The following is a 23,195-nucleotide window of genomic DNA, read 5'->3' on the forward strand; positions in this document are numbered from 1 at the left end:
TCTTTTCAGCGCATTCCTACATGTTGTTGATAAGGGAAATACCACTTGATAGTCGTAGACTACACAGAAAAAAATATGTGCATTTACTCGACACGGAAAAAATGCATCACATGTAAACTCAGTTGTTGTAAACTTGAGATTCGACGTAAACGGTTGAATCACACGTAAAATCATGTTTTTACGTATAATTTGTCGCAAATTAACATCAAATTGCATTTAAATTTAAATGTTTAATGACGTGCAAAAGTGTTACATCATACATGATGTAACATTCAGAATTTTTTTTGTGTGTATGATCAGTAGTGCTGAAAGGATATTACGGTTCTGTTCAGCAACGGAGGGGCAACCATGGGTGGTCTCTCATGCTCATTTTATTATTTTAATATTTTAATATTTTAGTATTTTAGTATTTTAATAGTTTAGTAGTTTAGTATTTTAGTATTTAAGTATTTAAGTATTTAAGTATTTAAGTATTTTAGTATTTTAGTATTTTAGTATTTTAGTATTTTAGTATTTCAGTATTTTAGTATTTTAGTATTTTAGTATTTTAGTATTTTAGTATTTTAGTATTTTAGTATTTTAGTATTTTAGTATTTTAGTATTTTAGTATTTCAGTATTTTAGTATTTTAGTATTTTAGTATTTTAGTGATTCAAGAAAATGATTTGCATGGCTTATTGAAATGTTGTGAAATCCTAGGCTAATTTATGGAAATTCCGGTGGTGTTATTTTCGGAGGATATTCCACTTGCTACTCGAAGGCCGGCGGAAATTATCCGATACTTGTCTCTTGTGTATTCTTGCCCATTCAGGAGAGTTTTTTTTTCACCCGGGTGCGGGTGAGTTATTTCCTCGTAGAAGGCCATGTTCCGGAGAGCCCACGCTCCGTTTGACCGTTCCTCGGAAGAGAGGTGAGTTCCTTTGACAGGAGACCCTCTCCCACTAGGTGAGTGCTTGAGTGCTGAGGATAATTCATTTTGCAGGCCTCTATAGAGAATTTGCAGCAAAGCGTAAAGACACATTCCTTCATTATCAACATTTTAATAAAACTTATGTCGGATTCAGATGAGAAAAATTATTTCCAACAATTTGGTGTACATTTTTCCAATATTTGTTTGGTTTTTCTATGAGAAAACTATAAATTTTGAAAATGATAGTAATTTGGACTATTTGGCATGAAAGTCTGTCAAAAATCAATAAAAATAGTTGAATATACGTTAACACATCTGTTAACAACTATATAACTGTTTATTTCATTGATATACACGAGGAAACTCATTTTTTCGTGTTCCAAAACATGTTTTTAAAAGAAAAAGGTCACAAATTTTAGCGCGCCCAAAAATTGATGTTCATTATTCTAAAGCAAAAAATTTTTCTCGTCTTTTGCAACCAGTTTCATTAAGATTGATGCAGGGAATCATGAGAAATAAACGATTTTATTCTTTCATCGGCAGAAAGGCATACGATTTTAGGCAAATAACCTCATTTTGGCGCCATCTACATTTGAAACGCAGTCGCGCTGCAAATCCTCAATTGTACAGTTTAAAAAGGCAAGGCTGCCATATTTTTGGATTACAAATTTATTGTTAGAAAAAGTTTTCAGTAAAATTTATAATTTCTGGGTTTCGTTTTTGTCTTGTGTGGTAACTTGTCTGCATGCTTTTTTGAGATGGTCATAAGTTTATGTTTAGTTATAAAACATAGGTGGTGGGATTTGAACTGAATTTGGTGACAGGGTTCTAATTTCTCCTTATTATATTACATCATTTTTATGTTCAGAATATCTACCATACAATGCACGATGTTAGTGCAAGCAGCAGTGCTGGAAACTTTGATTTTATTTGTTTTCTGTTGTGTTATATTCGTGTTTCAATCATGCATGTCCATCTGAATCATTAGTTTTTAAATTATTTATATTTTTCACAGCTTCCTGGAAACATTTTTAAATTAACTGCCAATATGTATTTATCTATTCACTATATTTATTTGCATTGTTATATCATTCCTTGTCCTATTCCTTATCCTTTATCATGCAATTTCCCCATATAATATATATATATTCAAATTGCATCAACTAACGATACTTCAGAAAAACAACAATAGGTCCATTTGGAGCATTTCTTTCCTTTTTTTTATTAAATAGTCTACTCTTCATATGATTTATTTAAATGATTAAATATCCTATTCCTTTTCCTTCATTTTACCATTTCCTCGTACCATATATGATCAATTTGTATAAACTAATGACACTTACTAAAACAGCAATGGAACCCTGTGGAGCATTTGTATTTTAAATTATTGCTATTTTTTACAGCTTCCTGGAATCATCTTAATTTTATATATTATCATTACAAAATAATATGCTTATTAGATATTACAATACAGACTCACACTTACACATACAAACTTCCAAAACATTTTATACATTATGCATTCAATCATTTTCATCGGCCCGATGAAAGTCCCCTAACCCTCATTCCAAACCTCCCAAAAATATTCCGTTCACTTTTAAAAGTCGCATGGGTTCCCTGCACTTTTGCCACTAGTGAACAACAAAAACATCCCCTCCCAAATCCCCACGGGACTGTATGGGCGTAGCCTTGGAGCACAGTGTGGAAATTTACGTTCTCAGATATTTTTGGTTGTACCGGGCAGCAATCAAATTGTCTAAGAATATTGAATTGACCATTGTGGCACCCCCTACCAGGGGTGACCAAAGTATGGCCCGCGGGCCAAACGTGGCCCGCGAGGTGATTTTTGGTGGCCCGCGGACCCATTTTGAATGATCATGTAAATTGGCCCTTTGATCATTTGTATAATGATTTATTTTTATTTTTTAAATGAATGTTCATTCAAAACCATTTTATGCTATTTTTTTATTTTTGTTGATCAAAACTAATGGTTTATCCATATTGTGATCCTTTTAAACGATACAAATATTATATCATAGTTTCAATGTGAGCAAAAATATTTAGTGAAATTCAAGAAAACATTAATCAAATATTTCCAGAAATGATTTATGAAACGTTCAAATCTGACTTACTTTGTACTTAGAATCCTTTTTTCCACCTTGGGATTCTAACTCATAAAAGTTGGATAACGAATAACGAAACGAATGCTTAGCTACGATCTGATTCAGGCAGACAAATTATTGTTGAAATCGAAGGAATGAGGCTGCTGTCTTTCAAAATGTTCGACATTTCACCGCACTTTTTTTTTTCTCGTAATATTGAATGTTAATTGTTAAAATTCTGGCATATAATTTATTTTTTTTATATTTTTTTTGCTATTATTTGTGCTCACAAAAACTTTTATAAATATTTGCAGAGGACTAATAGTTGGGCAGTAATTTTGCAACGATTTTTCATTTGTTACACTTAATTTGAAGATAAACACATTTTCATCAGATTTTATGTCACTATTTTGAATAGAATACATGCAATTTCCATAAATACACAAGCACATTCAACATATTCCCATTGTTTACCAGAACTATTAAAACAATAAAACCAATTTTTTGTTTTGTATTATTTTCAAATAGCAAACATTTTCAAAATATAACAGAAATTTTAATAAACTTCAACTTATTGATGTAAATATTAGCCATTTAAATTAAAATAACGCAATTTATTTTTTTTAAATTAACTATATTGTACATTTGGCCCGCAAGCTAATTTGAGTTTCAAATTTGGCCCGGCATCCAGAAACTTTGAGCACCCCTGCCCTACAGCGTGGTGCAGACCCGTAATGCTATGCTATGCTATTTTAGTATTTAAGTATTTTAGTATTTAAGTATTTTAGTATTTTAGTATTTTAGTATTTTAGTATTTTAGTATTTTAGTATTTTAGTATTTTAGTATTTTAGTATTTTAGTATTTTAGTATTTTAGTATTTTAGTATTTTAGTATTTTAGTATTTTAGTATTTTAGTATTTTAGTATTTTAGTATTTTAGTATTTTAGTATTTTAGTATTTTAGCATTTTAGTATTTTAGCATTTTAGTATTTTAGCATTTTAGCATTTTAGCATTTTAGTATTTTAGTATTTTAGTATTTTAGTATTTTAGTATTTTAGTATTTTAGTATTTTAGTATTTTAGTATTTTAGTATTTTAGTATTTTAGTATTTTAGTATTTTAGTATTTTAGTATTTTAGTATTTTAGTATTTTAGTATTTTAGTATTTTAGTATTTTAGTATTTTAGTATTTTAGTGAAAAAGCTTGGAATAGCTTATTCAAAAGTCTGGTAAAAGTGTTTACGGTGATATAAATGCGAACGCGTTGAGCAGTACAGATTGTGTGAGAACATGTGTTGTGGTAAACAGTTTGAATCGATAAAAGTGTTGTTATTTTGTTTTCTTGGGGTTGGTATAAGGTTTGATCGGGTTGTGAATTATTAAAAACTTGAATGAACAGTGTTAATCGGGAAATGGTTGCTGTAGCTGTAGATTTAAGAGATGCTTGTTGAAACACAAGTGTCTATCCCTCTTAGTTTTAAATCATAGTCAACGCTTTTGTAATTTTTAAGTACGATTTATTGGTAAAGTAACAAAATGGGGGGAATTGGAAAGAGTTGTATTGCTTGCTTTGAATCGTAACAATGAATGTCGACGCATAGTGCAGCAGAGGGAGTCAATTTCAAAGCTTTCGGGAGCTTTGGTGTGGTGTTATTAACGGGCGATAACGGAATGCTCATGCAAACGTTGGTGTTTTAGGTGGAAAAGCATACCTTGGTGAGTGTCTTATAACTGGAGAGGTCAGCGTGTTTTATGCGACACTGGGAACCCTGGGTGAGTTTGCTTGTGTGCATGTATGTGTGAGTCGAGTGAGGTGGATGCATGAATAGTTTTGTGAAGAGCCATTTGTGAGTTTCCACAATTGGTGAACTCTATCATTTGGCTCATGTATGGATGGAAGCATGAATGGATTTAATTTTATTATTATTTTTTTTTATTGACCAATTTATTTTAATGTATCAATTTATTTTAACTTATTTATTTCAATCTATCTATTTACTTTAATTTATCCTTGTATGTATCTTATATTTATCATATTTTTCCCCACTTTCCCTCTTCTTTTTCTTCTTTCCTTCTTTCAAGTCGCGTAAAAATAATATACCGGTCGTTAAACGAGAATGTCTAACCCGAGTTCATGCGTTGTTTTTACGGATTCGTTCTCCTCTTACTCTGATCTTATTTTTCCGATAATTATAAATATAACGTAAAAGATATAACCACCTATAACGACTTCGGCTTAAAAATGCACCATTCGTAAAAATGTACCATTCGTGATAGTGTCACTTTATTAATAACTGCTCGAAACGAAAACTTTCAGTTACTATTTTTCGCAATTCTGTCGGTCTCGTAGATTACTATTTTCGGATCATTTCGTCATAAAATCCTGCAACACGATGAAATCATTGCAAACTTCACTATAAAGTTTTGATATAATTCATTTGGAAACCACAGAAAATACAATTTAATATATTGCTTAAATAGTAAAAGGAGGAGCCCTTCTCACAGCGTCGTTGCTCGGAAGGCACGCCGACGGGGGAATGAATGATAATTTGGCGCCGCGTTCGAATTAAAACTATTTCTAAATCAATGATTGTGTATCTTTCCGCAGCCGGCTGCCTAAGATTTTTAAAATTTCAACAGATAAACAAATTGCTTATGGTCGCATCACCTATCACAGTGAATCCTGACCTCATACCCATCTTACTAACCCCTCAAAACTCATGTGATACTTTGTCGGAGACGCAGTCGATTTGGCGGTCCCATCACTCAAGTATCGGACTAACATTCCCATCCACTTCCCCGTGTCTTACCACTGGTCGTGGCCGGCGTCGGTATTGATCAGCATGATAGGGACCTTTGAAAATTGCGAAGGGGTGATGATTGGTTCCTACTTTTCATCTGTGGTCCACGGAGCAATTTTTGGGGGTCCTGGTCAATAACGAAGTAGCAGCTACGGGTAGACACCAATGCTATGCTATGCTATGCTATTTTAGTATTTTAGTATTTTAGTATTTTAGTATTTTAGTATTTTAGTATTTTAGTATTTTAGTATTTTAGTATTTTAGTATTTTAGTATTTTAGTATTTTAGTATTTTAGTATTTTAGTATTTTAGTATTTTAGTATTTTAGTATTTTAGTATTTTAGTATTTTAGTATTTTAGTATTTTAGTATTTTAGCATTTTAGCATTTTAGCATTTTAGCATTTTAGTATTTTAGCATTTTAGTATTTTAGCATTTTAGTATTTTAGTATTTTAGCATTTTAGCATTTTAGCATTTTAGCATTTTAGCATTTTAGTATTTTAGTATTTTAGCATTTTAGTATTTTAGTATTTTAGTATTTTAGTATTTTAGTATTTTAGTATTTTAGTATTTTAGTATTTTAGTATTTTAGTATTTCAGTATTTTAGTATTTTAGTATTTTAGTATTTTAGTATTTTAGTATTTTAGTATTTTAGTATTTTAGTATTTTAGTATTTTAGTATTTTAGTATTTTAGTATTTTAGTATTTTAGTATTTTAGTATTTTAGTATTTTAGTATTTTAGTTTTTTAGTATTTTAGTATTTTAGTATTTTAGTATTTTAGTATTTTAGTATTTCAGTATTTTAGTATTTTAGTATTTTAGTATTTTAGTATTTTAGTATTTTAGTATTTTAGTTAGTGACCATTTTTGGACCTCTCGATTCCCGGGAAATTTGGTCGAGAGTCCCGGGAAATTTTGTACTTATAAAAATCGAAGCAAAATGTTATAAACTAATCAGAACATCATTTGACAAATTTCAAATGGTTTAGAACATTGGATGTTAACTTGTCGTACGTTCCAATAACTATAATCGAGAGAAGCCCAATAAATGTGGACTCCAAAATTTACCATAAAGCAAACTTAGCGGTTACATCCCAGAAATAAAATAGATTTTTTTTATTATTTGTAATAAGGATAACCCTTTTCAAAATGTTCAATTTCCATATACTCTCTCAAGCATAGCAATTTCATTGTTGATGGCAATAAGTCATTTTGTGTTTCGCATCAACCTCAATATTAGAATATATTTTGGAAGAAAAACTCGGCAATTTGTAAAGATTGCCTCAATTTTTGTTAAGGTCCGCCAATTGTGAACATTCGGGTTTTCCTGAAAAATGTAAATTTTTCTTCAATGAATATTTTCAGTTGATCTTAAACAAGAAAAAAAATTCAAATTGTTATGTATGATATTGCAAAAATCCCGATACTGGGAAATTATATATTTGCTATTTTTTACTTCACAAAAATCTAAAAACAAGTGCATGCAACAACTTTTGAAAAATCACTTAGTTCGTCTTAATTATTGCAACCTTAAATTTTTTTTCTGAATCTGCAAATACAAGATCGTTTTTGAGCTTTTTGGGACTCAAAATTGTAGTTTCAATTACGAATTAAGACTCGTAATTGAAACTACAATTTTGAGTCCCAAAAGCTCAAAACGATCTTGTATTTGCAGATTCAGAAAAAAAATTAAAGGTTGAAAAAATTCCTTGAAATAATGAGGCTACTTAACTCCTTCCCGCCCAGAGCAAAATCGAGATTTTTTAAGGTTTCCACCATTACTCGAAACTGATTCGACCAAATTCGATGAAATTTTAATGGTTATAAGTTAACATTCTATTTAAAATAACGCAGGTTGAACCTGGTTGAAAAAATGCATGATTGAAGAGAGATTTAATTTTGAAGACAAAAATGAGTGGTGCTCTGGAGTAACCATGTATGAATAAGTATGAATAAATTGTAACCGAATTCTTTGAAAAGAAATAAATTTATGACTTTTCCTTTTTAAATTATTGGCACTACTGGCATAGCTAAAAAAAACTCCCGGGTCCCGAGAATTCCCGGGAAATGGCCAAATTCAACTCTCGATTCCCGGGAAATTCAAATTCTCGAGAATCGTCACCCTCTAATTTTAGTGTTTTCTATAGGATTTCATATAAAGGCGCCATTTTGGCCGCCATCTTGGTTTGAATAACCTTGTCTGTTTGGAAATCTGTAGTGGTCTTAATCGTGTTCAGAGCCCCTAGATTAGTTAAATTTGAGTAGTCGATTGCAGGTCGCATAATACCCTTTGTGTTTAGGATTTTCTATACAGCCGCCATCTTTGCCGCCATCTTGGTTTGAATAACATTGTCTGTTTGGAATTCTGTAGTGGTCTTAATCGTGTTCAGAGCCCCAAGATTAGTTAAATTTGAGTAGTCGATTGCAGGTCGCATAATACCTTTTGTGTTTAGGGTTTTCTAAACAGCCGCCATTTTTGACGCCATCTTGAATGTCTTGCGTCTCTTTGAAAATTCCGCTTATCAACCTTAAAATTCGGATTCAGCTGGATCGATTTAGTCTAATTCATACTTTGTTGATTTTGTTGTCTTTGTTTGACAAAAAATATCCCAAAATTACAATTTTATGCTTGCTTTTTTAAGTGGCAATACCGGATTAGGCCCTTTGGCCATGTCGGTTGGTGACCACTTCACTAAAATGCTAATAACTTTTTGGGGTTAAGGGTGCACAGCAACCAAGGAAGTTGTTGTCTTCTTATACCAAAATTGTCAAACTTACGGACCCAATCCTGCATGAATCTGATTGTAAAAATAGTCAAACTTTGTTGTAAATAACTACGAAGACAGTAATTTAGGGGATGAATAAAAAATGATATCGATAGTTCCCGTAGTATTGATAATACTAAAATGTCTGTAACAGAAATCTGGGTGCAAAAGCTATGGTTGATGTGTACCGTTAACTCGGATCGTCTTGCACTCTTCTACAAAGTTGTTGGGCATTAAGGGAGCGTTTTTTTTATTACGTAACGCAGTTGTGGGGGAGGGGGGGTCGGAGGCCGTGTTACGCTCCATACAAAATTTTTAAAATTTGTATGGAAATTTTGTTACGAGGGGGATGGAGGGGGTCTGAAAATCCGATTTTTTTGCGTTACGTAATAAAAGAACGCTCCCTAAATTTCACATAAGAATCTCACGTTTGGCAAACTTTGGACACTCGCAACGCCACCTACAGGGAGTATTACGAAACTGTGCCGTTTCTCCATACATTTTGACGATTTTTCCCATACAAACTTCATGCCCGAGTATCAATGGGTTACTGTTGACCGATTCCGCTCAAATTTTGCACAGAGGCTTAGAATACCCTAGGGATCAGTTTTCGGCTTGTGGAGCTGGGGGTCATTTTTCTGGGCACCCTAGCCTGCACATGTAACCAGACGACGACGAGACAAACATCAAGAAGTTTTTTCAACGAAGAAAATTTGAAGACCCCACTGAAGATGGACCGGATGGGAGTCGTGAAGTTGAACGGTTTGAACTACTGCAGCTGGAAGCGCAAGGCGGAGTTCCTGCTCATCCGGGATGATTTGTGGCGGTAAGTAGTCGGAACGAAGCCGGTTACACGGCGAGTGGCTGTCGGTTCCGGATTGGATGTTGCTGCTGGCGCGAACCAAGTCGTACTCAACGCGGCGGAGATTGAAGCTTGGGACAACGGCGACCAGAGGGCGCGGGCCACGATCGGGCTGCTGATGGAGGACTCCCAGTTGCCTTTCATCAAGAATGCGACGACGGCTAAGCTTTGCTGGAACGCCCTGAAGGACCACTTTGAGACGGTCACCCTGACGTCTAAGGTGGCTCTGCTGAAGCGATTGTGCGGGATGCAGTACTCGGAAGGAGAGAACATCCAGCAGCATGTCCAGCAGATGGAAGAAATTTTCGAGAGGCTGGCGATGGCTGACCAAGAGCTGGACGAGGACCTGTGCGTGGCCATGATCCTGCGGAGTTTGCCAAGCTCGTTTAACACCCTTACGACGGCTTTGGAGGCGAGGTCCAACGAGGAATTGACTCTGAAGCTGGTCAAGATGAAACTGGTGGACGAAGTGGCCAAAAGTGGAACTCGCGGAGCCGGCGAATCTGTCCTCCAGGTTGACCACCAGAAGCGCAAGAAGGTGTTGACGGCTCACGAGGACGTTAAGGAGAATTTTTCATTTTGACGCTGGACCAGAAAAGTGTCGATGGATCGGAGCGTGAAGCAGGACGTTTACCTTGCGGACGGCAAGAAGACGATCTCGGAGGGTGTTGGCTCATGTAAGTTGATCTGGGAGTCTCCGGAGGGCAAACAAAACGACGTTGTCCTGTCCGATGTGATGTACGTGCCCAAGTTCGAGACCAGCATCATCTCTGTGAAGAAGCTGACTGATTGTGGGGCCAAGGTCGATTTCCATGCGAACGGATGCCGGATTCTCAAAAAACAACAAGGTGATTGGATCCGCGGCGATGGCCGGCAGACTCTACAAGATGCGGCCGGTTCGTGAAGCGCTGTGGTGGAATGGAGCCTCGGAGCGCAAGTGTCGCTCGGCTCGTTCCATCGATCCTGATACGCACTAGTGGACCATCAGCCGACATTGTCATTTTATGACACATCAGGAGGTTCGGGAAACCGAACCTCCGTAGGGAAGTATCGTTCTTTATCCATTTTCTGAAGTCTTCCCAAAAGAATGTGTGGCTGATGACGTGCCCGTTGTTCTAGTGCCCAATGGCGAACACGACGGCGGTGAGGATCCTGCCGGAGCGATCTACGATGGCGAGGAGAACGCTGATGACCCGATCGAGGCAGACTCCAGCGATTTCGAGGTGGATGTTTCCGGCGACGGACGGAATGATACGGACGACGTTGATGATGCGTTGTCGCCCGAAGACCCTTTCGACGAGCACTGGGAGCCCCGTACGTTCGCTGATGTGATGGAGTGCTCGGACCGCGAGATGTGGTTGCGCGCTTTGAAGGAGGAGATCCATTTCCTTAACGAGAACTCGGCCAGTTTTGAGACCGGCGCGATGCTACCGGGCGATGTCTATTATCTTGAGAAATGCTGTTACGGGCTGGAGCAGGCGGGACGCGTCTGGAACCAGCAGATTTCTGACGTGCTGCGAAACTTGGAGTACCAGCCGTCAGAAGCGGACCCCTGTTTGTTCGTGAGAAAAAAGGTCGACGATAGATCGTTCGACAGTTCGCAGAACGGACGGTTCTGGCTGGATCGAAGCGCGTACATCAATACGATCGCTGTGAGGATTGATCAAGGTTACCCGAAACGCCAGCAAAAGGAGGAAGAATCGCTGCCCCGGAAGGACGACTACCAGAGTCTCGTTAGTGCTTTGCTGTACGTTACGGTTAACACACGGACTTACATAGCGATCAGTGCGTCCAGTGGACGCAAGGGAAGCAACCCGATTGAGACGGGCAAGACCGAAGCTGAGCGGACGCTGCGGTATCCGAAAGCCACGGAAGAATTGGAGCTCGGAGGACCAGGACGGCGATCATCAGGACCAAGCCGAATAAGTTGCGTAGTCGGAGGCCTACCAGATGGTAACTGCTGTACTGACGAAGCCGCTGTCGAAGATCAAGCTGAGATGCTGAGGAAGAAGTTGATGAGTTCCCCAACCTACGCAGCTTGAGGAGGAGTGTTGGGATCTAGCAAGCTGTGGAGTTGGACCGATTGTAGTTAACCTTATTCGTAAACCTAGTTGAATAAACCATTCTGTACTTAACTTCTTATAAACCAGTCGCCTAGTTATTCCGCTCTCCGACAGAGATTGGGTCAATTTTCAAATGATTGGCATTTAAAGTAGAGTTCGTCAAATTTCACCATATTTTTGCAAAATGTCAGTAAACTATCTAAGTAGGTACAATTCTACGATAGAGTATTTTCGATGTCGAACTACCCGAAACACCCAAAACTCTACCTTTTTACACGGCCCCGAGTCCCAAACCTAAGACAGTGGCCAAATTTACTTGAATATAATTTTTAGATGTATTATTGTAGCTCTTAATAATTAGTTTTTTTCTCATCCAAATAGGCTTTTAAAAAATCATCCAAACACATACACGTTTACGAAGCATCTGGCAGAGCATGAAGTCAACAAACTAACACATATTGTACCATGCGGAATTGTGCGTCCTAGCATGAGTAAGTAATCCTGATAGAAGTCTACGTTTTGAATTTTAGAGAATGTTTAACGGATTCGGTGGTGTTGTAGTAAGCGTGGCTTCCTTTCAACCCACTGGCCTGAGTTCGATCCCAGTCGGCCCGGTGGCATTTTAGGAGACGAGATTTTATGTAATCATGCTTCCATCGGATGAGGATGTAATCGTTCGCACTAAATCAGGAACGCATCCTGGGTAATCTATTTACCGACATTGCACTGTAAAAGTCAATTGTTCCTGTCAACTATCTCTGGGCCAACTTTCAGAAGGTTTGCTGATGTAGTTTACGAGAATTGCAAAACTTTGGATTGATCTTTTAGACCATTTATGAATGCTTCCACGGCTTTAGGTTCAACTATATTTTTGATTGGTTTTGTTAGGCATATTCACCATAAAAATTTCGACTTTTCCCCGTACAAAAAAAAAACAAATGCTATACATTTTTTACGTATTTTCATTGATGCTTTTTCCGCCAAAAAATGACCCTGTCCATAGAAAACATAATATATTTATAATAACAACAATAACTATTACAATGGTTTGCACAGTTAATTCACAGTTCTTCATGGATTTTTCCCTACTAAATGATACTATAAAAACTATAATCGGACAATGAAATAAATAATAACTACAGTGTGTTTTATGGTTTTTTATACTATTTATTTTTTGTTCTACACAAAATTGTACTGTAAAAGTTACATAAAAACCTTGAAATATATAATTAACACAGCAGGTTTTACAGTATTTTTAAGGTTCCTTTAGTATTGGTTTTCTCCTGTCTCGTCAGAGGCGCTGGAGCAGAAATCCCACGTTAGAGGAAGGCCATGCCCCGGGGGGCGTAGTGCCAATAGTTTCGTTTTTTTTTAGTATTGGCCCAAAAAGCTGTGTACGTTTGTGTTCATGTGGGTGCGTGTTGCAAACTTTGGCTTTTGGGTTTCTTTTCCTCCCAGTCAGTTCAATTTGAATTCTGAAACGGAATCTAATTAGATTCGATTGCATTCCATTTAATTTTTTTAGAATCTAATTAGCTTCCGTTTCCAAATTCGAATTGAAATGACTGAGCTCTTGCGATATTTTCCGTTTTCTTCCTCGCACTCTTGTTTCGCCTTCCCGTTTCTCTCGTCTTAGCTGGATTTTTTTCCGCCGTTGTTGAATCGGCCAGATGTCGACACGCAAAACAACCAATGCGAATTCTTTGACCATTGGTATCGAAATTTTGAACATCGAATGGTCATAAACGATCATGCACATTCGATGCTCAAAGCGCTTTGACCATCCGATGTTCGTTTCGCTTTGAATGGAATTTGACAGTTCGTTTTGATTGTGTGCGTGTGGCAACGCACAGCTTTTTGCTGTTTTCTCTATTCAACACTGGCGGCGCCACCGTACATGGCCGCTATTGAGCAGTTCCGCGTTTCGCCACTAGATGGCTCTGTTCAATGTTTTTGCCGCTAGATGGCTCTGTTCAATGAGCATTTTACCACAGACAACATACGTTTGGGCTCGATTCTTCCCTTGTGTAAATCATCGCTACAGATTTTTTAGTTGTGGCAATCCGTTTGTGGCGCTGCAGTCGCTTTGCCCTGACACATTGCCCGCTATCAAAATATCACTTTCCGCCTACTGTCATTTTACATTTTGTTGGTTTTCAACGTTTGTAATCGTTTGTTCTGGTTCTGGTGTTTGAGGATCGCTTGCACTAGAATCCGGTGGGGGAATCTGACATGCCGGGGAGAACATTCAAGATTCAGGCCTTTGGTATGGCGACGAGGGTTCGCCGGAAGTGGCGGCACTTGAAGGTGGGGTGGGTTTCGAGGGCGTTGAAGATGTCTCGAAGGTGAGCGTTGAATTGATCGTGGTAGTTGGTTTGTCGGTTCCGGAGATAATCTTCGTTCTTCGGTTTGTCTTTCCGGAGATAATGCGGTCGTTTGGGGCCAAAACGTTTACGGGGTTGGCCGTGATCATAGCTCTTGCTGACGGCGCCGAAGACATCCAGACTTTACCGTGTCATACCTTGCTGTTTTTCGAGGGGACGTCACTCCTGCGTTCACCGAGCGATAAAGCTCCCTTCTCAAACCTTTGCAGCACTATTTTTTGCTTTTCCGCTTTATGTTGCTTTAACTCGTGTTAACCGCGATAACTTGCTTTCTGGCTTGCCTTTTGTTGCTTTCACGCATCAGACTGCTCGATTTTTTTGACAGCGAGAACTGTCAAACGCATATGACAGTTCTCGTTGTCAAATCAGTCGAGCAGTTTGTTTTGCTGGAACCGATCGTCTGCCATCGGAATTCTAGACCGCATCCCGTCGCCGGAGAACTGCGACGACCACGAGGAGGAGGAAGAACCTTCTTTTTCACCATCTTCCACCTTCCATCTAAATGTTAAGTATATACCTGGACAAAATCGCCAAAGCCGCCGTTATTTTATAGCCGTTTCGAGGATGTTGGTTTGCACCTGCCGCAACGTCGTGATGGACCACACCCGGAAAACCGGGAATCGATAAGCACTGGAAAAGCAAGAAGTAAGTTTCGTTGGTGGCGGAACGCGAAGAAGGCGGAGAATACGTGTCGTGTGAAACGCGGATCAGGCAACATCCAGAAGGGACGCTTTATTTTGATCCGGACAGCGGGGATTTGAGGTGTTCCTCGTACATCGTGATGATGGACCATACGCGGATGCATTCTTCGATAGGCTCCTGTTGTCCAAGTCACACGTCAATCATAGTGCGAAACCTGCCCCTCCAAGTGAGACAATTCCGTGCTGCCTGTCAACAAGTTCAAGGAATGAAAAGTGGACCAGGACGATACTCCAAAACACAATCAACCCTCCTACAAGGTCGAACGATACGGGGTCGGGTCAATCGGCAGAAAATCGATCGGCAGAATGCCGAATGGCAGAATGCCAAATGGCAGAAAATTACATGGCAGAAAGGACAAATAGCAGAATAGGTCAAATGGCAGAATATTAAATGGCGGAAAAGGTCAATCAGCAGAAAATTAAAAGGCAGAAAATTAATTGGCAGAATAAGTCAAAGAGCCGAAAATCAAAAGGCAGAAAAATCAAAAGGCAGAAAAATTTAAAAGCAGAATAGTTAAATGGCAGAACGTTAATAAGCAGAAAAATTAATTGGCAGAAAATTAATTAGCAGAAAATTAAATGGCAGAAAGTTGATCAGCAGAAAAAATAAATAGCAGAAAATTAAATGGCAGAAAATTAAACGGCAGAATAGTTAGTTGGCAGAATAGTTAAATGGCAGAATAGTCATATGGCAGAACAGCCAAATGGCAGAATAATCAAATGGCGGAATAATTAATTAGCAGAAGAGTTGAATGGCAGAATAGTTAAATGGCAGAATGTCAAATGGCAGAATAAATAATTCACAGGAGAGTTGAATGGCAGAATAGTCCAATGGCAGAATAGTCAAACGGCAGAATAGTCCAATGGCAGAACAGTCAAATGGCAGAATAGTCAAACGGCAGAATAGTCAAATGGCAGAATTCACTTGATTTAATATTAATAGTACGTTCATTTGAAGTGCCGGTGCGGCACTGAGTGCCGCACTCGTCGGTGCCAGTTTTGATTCAATCGAACGTCATTTGTCAGTGTGCGTGGAACTCGCATGAAACTGAAAAATATCGAGTGCGGCACTAGAGTTTCAGTTCCAAATGGCAGCGAAACTCGTGCGGAACTAGCGCGAGTTTTTCCAAAGAAACACTTTGCTTATATTGTAACTTCAGTGTTTATTCAACATAAGGCTTCATCCATAAAGTACGTCACGCTAAAATCAGCCAAAATTTACCCCCTCCCCCTTTGTCACGCTTTTCCAATACTTATAACACGCAATGTCACACTTGCTCAGACCCCCCCCTCCCCCCTAGAGCGTGACATACTTTATGGATGACGCCTAGGGGTTGGACAGAATTAATACTTTTATTATTCGTTAATCTATTGACGGCGGTTTTGATATTTTCGTTAATACTTTAACCATCAGTTGACCTGACGTTCCCACCGTGTAGTGTTGAACCTCGGGCAAATTTGACAGCTTTGATTTTTAAAAACATAAACAGGTGTTTTTTCGTTTTTTTAAGTTTATCATTTTTACTTTAAAAAGTATTTAAAGTGTTTTAAAAGGTAAAGAAACAAAGCAAAGCCATAAAGCAGTAACGCCGCACCGACTCGTGTGAGCTGTTGCCGATCAAGTGCATTCAGAATGTGCCGTTGCTTTCATGTGGGACCGAGCTTTAACTTTACATCTGGTACATCAAACTGCTTGGTATCGATTACTCGATCTTTGCCCTGTCCAATCTGTGCAAGTAAAACAGGACCAGGTCAAGGTCGAGAGCATGCTGCTCTTTATGCAAAACTGCCGTCAGCAGCGCAATGCAGGGGGAAACCGATATGAAGCTGGAGGGCGTTAAGATGACCGAGTGTATCACGCACCGAGGAGAACATTAACAGCGACTTTTACTTGTACAACACGGCCAGCAAAACGTGGTTTCTGATCTGCCCGGACACGGCCCAGGTTGGCGCACCACCAGATTTTAATCGACGTGGACAAGCAGACGATCAACGCGTTTGGCGGTTGGATCTTGGAACCGAAGTAAGCTCTAGTTTGTAAAGGTGTTGTGAAGTTACAACGTATCTTCCTCCTTCCTTCGCAGAAACGAGAAGATGACTTCCAGCTGGAAAAATCCTACCAGTGGCAACATGCTGAGCTAGAGATCGTTTAGACGGACCCGCTAGCGGCCATCCAGCATCTGTGAACCAAAATATACGCCCCACAATGAACCGGTCCAGCTCATAAAGTTCTATAAGCTAGCCTCGTTCTTGTTCAAATCGAACGCCTCGGCGGACATCGGATCGGATCACAATAGCCTGTTGACGTGTAACTCAGCGGTGGCGGAGACGGTCAATATAACCCAACGGAGACAACCCCAAATGATGCACAGATCGCAAAAAGCGACCGCCGGCTCTTCCAATCAGTTTTCTGGGCAGCGAGTGTTCGCAGATGGCCAGGGCCATTTCCTCGACCTCGACCGCCAGCGTACCTACGTCTCCAAACTGCTCTTCCCCCGCAAAGTTGATTTTTTCAAGCCGTTGTTGTCGCTTTCGAATAAACTACTTTAAAACACTCCTACTTCCACGCCTGCTTCCCCTCCCCGTCAAATAAAATAAACTATATCTGTTTCCTGTTCCTAGTTCATCTATCTTGTAATCTCAGCAGAACTTTATTGTTGTGGGTTGAAATCTTTATCCGAGTACACTTCTGAAAATATCCGCCATCAATGCCCTTTCTGTTGCCATGACGGAAACGGTGCTGATGTTTGCATTTAAGTTGGTCGTCGACTATGGTCGTACAAACACCCGCGGTGCTTCGTGAAGCTGGACCTGGCGTTCAACGCTTCCGGGAGAGAAGCTCCGATCCGACGGGTTTAGTTGAATGGGTGTGTGCTGGTGGAATCACGGGAAAAAGACGCATTCAGAGGAGTTCATCGACAGGTTGACTACGGTCCACCTGAATTCGGTTGATACAGCTACGATTATGGAACTACCAGTTCGGTAGCAAGAACCAGTAGTTTAGACAGAACCACCGGATGCATCATCCTGTCAGTTGTGGTTATCCTCGCCGGATTGAGCAGCTAAAATACGCCAGCAGAAAAATCGTCGGAAAAACCTTTTCTGAGCATCGTTTTACCTCTCATGTTGTATTTTTTACCGTGGCAAAGAGAAGCCGGTCACCTTGGTGGTCACTCATATCGCCAATTCGATGAGGTTTTTTTTCTGTATCCTGAAAATTGCGAATGAAAATGGTATTTCTCGGTTTGTTTGGAAATATTTGTTTTGATTTTAAATGACATTTCAACTGGGCAAGGTTCTGAACTCAGGGTGGGATTTCGTCAATATATTAACGAAATGTCGATACGCTGACCAATTATTTTAATCTATTTTAATGTACTAATAGTGTATTAACCTATCTGTCCAGCCCCTAGGATGACGCCTAAACAGTTTATCAAACAGTTCATGCAATAAAAGTAATAATTTTTAATAAATTGTACTGTTTAACATTTATAGTCTTTTGAATAGGTCCTTTAAACATATGAAACACAATAGCTTATAGGACCTTTAAAAAAAAAAACTATGAACCGATGGAGGTTATGTTACACATGACCAGTCTGCCCAAGAACTATGCAAGAAGCATGTTGAAATGGTGGCAAATTTTCGATTCGGACAATGCATGTGTTTGAATGGGGAGAAAGACCGCAATTTAGTACCGCCCCTTTCAAATGTTGCTCCAGCCAGCCCAGTCACGAAATATTCTTGCAGAGCTGGTTCTGCTAAAACCCTGCTAGAACGGTGGAGCATTTCTGCTAGAATGCTGTAAGAATTTCCAGCTTTGCTAGAACTGTGCTAGATCGTCGTAACTGGGAGATTTCTACCACTTGAAGCAGTGTATGCACTTGGTAAGAAACCAGTCAAGGAAAATTTCAAATGGGCAACAACAGCAGCGAAAGCAAGCCAGAGATGGTGTAGAAAACCCCCAAAAATCGCTTCGTTGTTCTGCTGTTCGTAAAAATGTTTTTTGACTCCTTTCCCTTTCGAGCTGCGTACTGGCCCTGTGTCCTAAATAGTTCCTTAGTAACTTTTTAAAATGGCGTAACCATTAATGTAAACAAACAGTCTATCCCACTTGGTCTGGTGACAGTTATGGTTGTGTAAGAGTGAGATAGAGTTATCTACGTGCGCATGTATTGCGTGTTTGAACACGAAGGGTTTTTAGGTTAAAATTTGTACCCGCCAGCAAAAACAAAGTGTGCGTGAGATCGGGCTTAGATAGCTTAGATTTTGATTATACTATTTTCGAGTAGATCAATCGCCTGTAAAACCAGCTGTTTACCACGTGCACCACCACGGCTGATTTTGACAGACGAATCATTCTACTCGATTTGCCTAAGTATGCGTGTCAATTTTGTTACGAACTAACACACTCTCGCGCGTGAGAGAAACCGTGGAGATCTATATAGAGCTTTCTAAGCCCGATCTCACACACACTAGCGCGAATCTATGACATTTCCCGAAACCCATATTACCGAAGGGACATTTCCCCGAATGCCACTTCCCGAAAAGCCACTTCCCTAATAGTCATTTCCCGAATTCCTTTTACCCGAATTTCCCATTTCCCTAATCGTCCACATCCCCGAAAGTCATTTTCCCGAATGGGCCACAATCCCGAATGCCACTTACCCGATTAGTCATATCCCTGAATAGTCATTTCCCTGAATGCCATTTCCCCGAACACGGTCAAGCGGAAATTTCCGGTGCCCCGGAGCGCGCGCGCTCCTGGTCACCGGGCATTTCCGCTTGACCGCGTTCGGGGAAATAGCATTTTATAAGAAAAAAAATGATGGCAATTTTTATCACATCAAACTACATATAATATTTCTTAAAAGGTCCTTATTGGCATTTTAGGGGGGAAAGGGTGTTGAAAGGTTTGGTACTATTCATTCATATACAATGAATATTGTTACAGACTTTTTGTTATATATTCTCAAAACATATACTTTTTATTATAGACATGATAATAATAATGCAATAAAAAGTTTGTTATTTTTTATGATTCAGAAAACATACCGTACGTGCGATTTTCGTAGTACAGAACCCCGTTCACACTGATCGTTTTATTCACATTGCTGGATTGAGATTTGGCGAAAAGTATAATCAACAAAAACTTTAAATAAAATTTGTACCAGCCTTATGTACCTATTTGTTCGATTTTTGGGTTCTTGAACAAAATTCGAAAGAAGACAAATTTCTCAAAAACAACATCTAATTATGCGGTTGAATACAAATGAGCAATTCTCTGAGATTTCGGTCATTCGATTTTTTTTGTATTTTTTAATCCGGTTGAAACTTTTTTGGTGCCTTCGGTATGCCCAAAGAAGCCATTTTGCATCATTAGTTTGTCCATATAATTTTCCATACAAATTTGGCAGCTGTCCATACAAAAATGATATGTGAAAATTCAAAAATCTGTATCTTTTGAAGGAATTTTTTGATCGATTTGGTGTCTTCGGCAAAGTTGTAGGTATGGATATGGACTACACTGAAAAAAAATGATACACGGTAAAAATAAATTTGGTGATTTTTTATTTAACTTGTTGTCACCAAAACTTGATTTGCAAAAAACACTATTTTTAATTTTTTTTATTTTTTGATATGTTTTAGAGGACATAAAATGCCAACTTTTTAGAAATTTCCAGAATGGGCAAAAAATCTTTGACCGAGTTATGAATTTTTAAATCAATACAGATTTTTTCAAAAAATCGAAATATTGGTCGCAAAAATTTTTCAACTTCATTTCTCGATGTAAAATTGAATTTGCAATCAAAAAGTACTTTAGTGAATTTTTGATAAAGTGCACCGTTTTCAAGTTATAACCATTTTTAGGTAACTTTTTTGAAAATAGTCGCAGTTTTTCATTTTTTAAAAATAGTGCCCATGTTTGCCCATCTTTGAAAAAAATATTTTTGAAAAGCTGAGAAAATTCTCTATATTTTGCTCTGTTGAACTTTTTTGATGCGATCCATAGTTACTGAGATATTGCCATGCAAAGGTTAAAAAACAGGAAAATTGATGTTTTTCAAGTCTCACCCAAACAACCCACCATTTTCTTATGTCGATATCTCAGCAACTATAGGTCCGATTCACAATGTTAATACATGAAACATTCGTGAAATTTTCCGATCTTTTCGAAAAAAATATTTTCAAAAATTTAAAATCAAGACTAACATTTCAAACGGGCCAAACATTTAATATTACGCCCATTTGAAATGTTAGTCTTGATTTTAAATTTTTGAAAATATTTTTTTCGAAAAGATCGGAAAATTTCACGAATGTTTCATGTATTAACATTGTGAATCGGACCTATAGTTGCTGAGATATCGACATAAGAAAATGGTGGGTTGTTTGGGTGAGACTTGAAAAACATCAATTTTCCTGTTTTTTAACCTTTGCATGGCAATATCTCAGTAACTATGGATCGCATCAAAAAAGTTCAACAGAGCAAAATATAGAGAATTTTCTCAGCTTTTCAAAAATATTTTTTTCAAAGATGGGCAAACATGGGCACTATTTTAAAAAAATGAAAAACTGCGACTTTTTTCAAAAAAGTTACGTAAAAATGGTTATAACTTGAAAACGGTGCACTTTATCAAAAAATCACTAAAGTACTTTTTGATTGCAAATTCAATTTTACATCGAAAAATGAAGTTGAAAAATTTTTGCGACCAATATTTCGATTTTTTAAAAATCTGTATTGATTTAATAATTCGTAACTTGGTCAAAGATTTTTGCCCATTCTGAAATTTCTGGAAAGTTGGCATTTTATGTCCTCTAAAACATATCAAAAATAAAAAAAAATAAAAATAGTGTTTTTTTGCAAATCAAGTTTTAGTGACAAAAAGTTAAATAAAAAATCACCAAATTTTTTTTACCGTGTATCATTTTTTTTCTGTGTAGTCCATATCCATACCTACAACTTTGCCGAAGACACCAAATCGATCAAAAAATTCCTTCAAAAGATACAGATTTTTGAATTTTCACATATCATTTTTGTATGGACAGCTGCCAAATTTGTATGGAAAATTATATGGACTAACTAATGATGCAAAATGGCTTCTTTGGGCATACCGAAGGCACCAAAAAAGTTTCAGCCGGATTAAAAAATACAAAAATTAAAATTAAAGAAAAAAGACCGATTCCGTAGAGAACTGCTCAAATGTTAATTGAACAAAAAAAAATCTAGTACAGTCCAGACTCGATTATCCGAAGGCCTCGGAAAAATTTCACTTCGGATAATCGAATCACGAAAAGAATTTTTTTTTTCGATGCCTAATTTTTTATTGTCGAGCTTAAGTATGACCCCTAAACTACGTTAAAGTGATTTAAAACTTTTAAATCCAAGATGGAGGCCAATATGGCGGTGCTGGAATGTTGAAAAAATGCATTTTATTGTTCAACAGGCAATCAACTATTCAAATTTGACTAAAATGGGGTTGTAGAACTGAAATGTTCGTGATTTAATTATCCGAAGTCCCATACAAACCTTCGGATAATCGAACTTCGGATGGTCGAAACTTCGGATAATTGAGGCTTCGGATAATCGAGTTTGGACTGTAATTGGGTCCTAAAATTAAGCCTAAATTTGTGATATTATTGTTCACAACGATAAAGCTTATTTTTCTAAGTACAATGACTCTTTCAATTTTTAAACATTCACTTCACGGCCCTTCTTGGCAGAAAAGCTCCTACTTGACAGCTCGTTCCAAGGGGACCATAGTTGATCCATCGAAAAAATGTTGTCTTGTCAATAACTTTTTTTTGCATAAAAATTAAATAAAAAAACGTTATCACACAGAAAAAAATATGTAAATTTACACAGCACGTAATTACTGTTTCTTATGTAAACTCACTCAATGTAATGTTGAAATATGATGTAAAGAGTAAAAAGTCATGGAAATTACTCCAATGTAAATCTAAATCTAATGTAAATCATGAATCTAATGGAAACGCTGAGCATGGAAACTCAAATCTGATGGATTTCTACCCGTGTTCGGCTTCCTGTAAATTCCTATTCAATGTAAATCATATATCCGATGTATTTCTGCCAAACGTTGACTTCAAAACTACCCGAACTAAAAATAGTTATATTTGGTTCTCTTTCTATCGCTCTCATACTTCGCTGGCCCACTGCCTGAGCCTCGACCTGAACAAGTTGATGCTTTTGCCGCTCGTTTATAAAATGCGAAGATGGCTCAGTCGGCAGCGGGTAGCAGCAGTAACACCGAACATCCTACCCGTCGTCCGTTCGATTCCAGTCTAGCGTTATTCCACTTGGCCGTCGACGAGAAAGCGTCCCCTACCTGTGAAACAACTTTTAAAATCGGAATTTCCTTTGCTGCCCGCTTCAATAATTTTAAAATAGAACATAGGCCACACCCTTTTCCTACTGCAATCCAAGTCGAGCTTCTCATTCCCATTGACTAATTAGATTTAGTTGATTTGAACTAATGTAAATTCCAAAAGTAATGTAAATGCCAAAACTAATGTAAATTTTCAAAACTAATGTAAATTTCAATGAATCTAATATAAATTTCCGATGAACCTAATGTAAATATACATCATT

The 23,195-nt window shown here is 37.8% G+C and overlaps 1 protein-coding gene and 1 long non-coding RNA gene across 3 annotated transcripts; both read left to right on the forward strand.

The window, feature by feature from the left end:
* Positions 1-9,311: 9,311 nt before the first annotated feature.
* On the forward strand, positions 9,312-10,025 carry LOC119769049. The gene is made up of 2 exons (XM_038260939.1): positions 9,312-9,406; positions 9,536-10,025. The coding sequence occupies exons 1-2, from the start codon at positions 9,312-9,314 to the stop codon at positions 10,023-10,025; spliced, it is 585 nt and encodes a 194-aa protein (XP_038116867.1).
* A 4,200-nt stretch (positions 10,026-14,225) lies between these two features.
* Positions 14,226-14,797, forward strand: LOC119770614. 2 transcript variants are annotated; one of them, XR_005278914.1, is made up of 2 exons: positions 14,226-14,398; positions 14,443-14,797. It is a non-coding gene; the product is annotated as an uncharacterized LOC119770614 (long non-coding RNA). The 2 variants fall into 2 exon arrangements; XR_005278915.1 differs by having other exon boundaries at positions 14,226-14,393.
* The last annotated feature ends 8,398 nt before the right edge of the window (positions 14,798-23,195 follow it).

Source organism: Culex quinquefasciatus, chromosome 3, assembly GCF_015732765.1.
Source record: "Culex quinquefasciatus strain JHB chromosome 3, VPISU_Cqui_1.0_pri_paternal, whole genome shotgun sequence".
Taxonomy (NCBI): domain Eukaryota; kingdom Metazoa; phylum Arthropoda; class Insecta; order Diptera; family Culicidae; genus Culex; species Culex quinquefasciatus.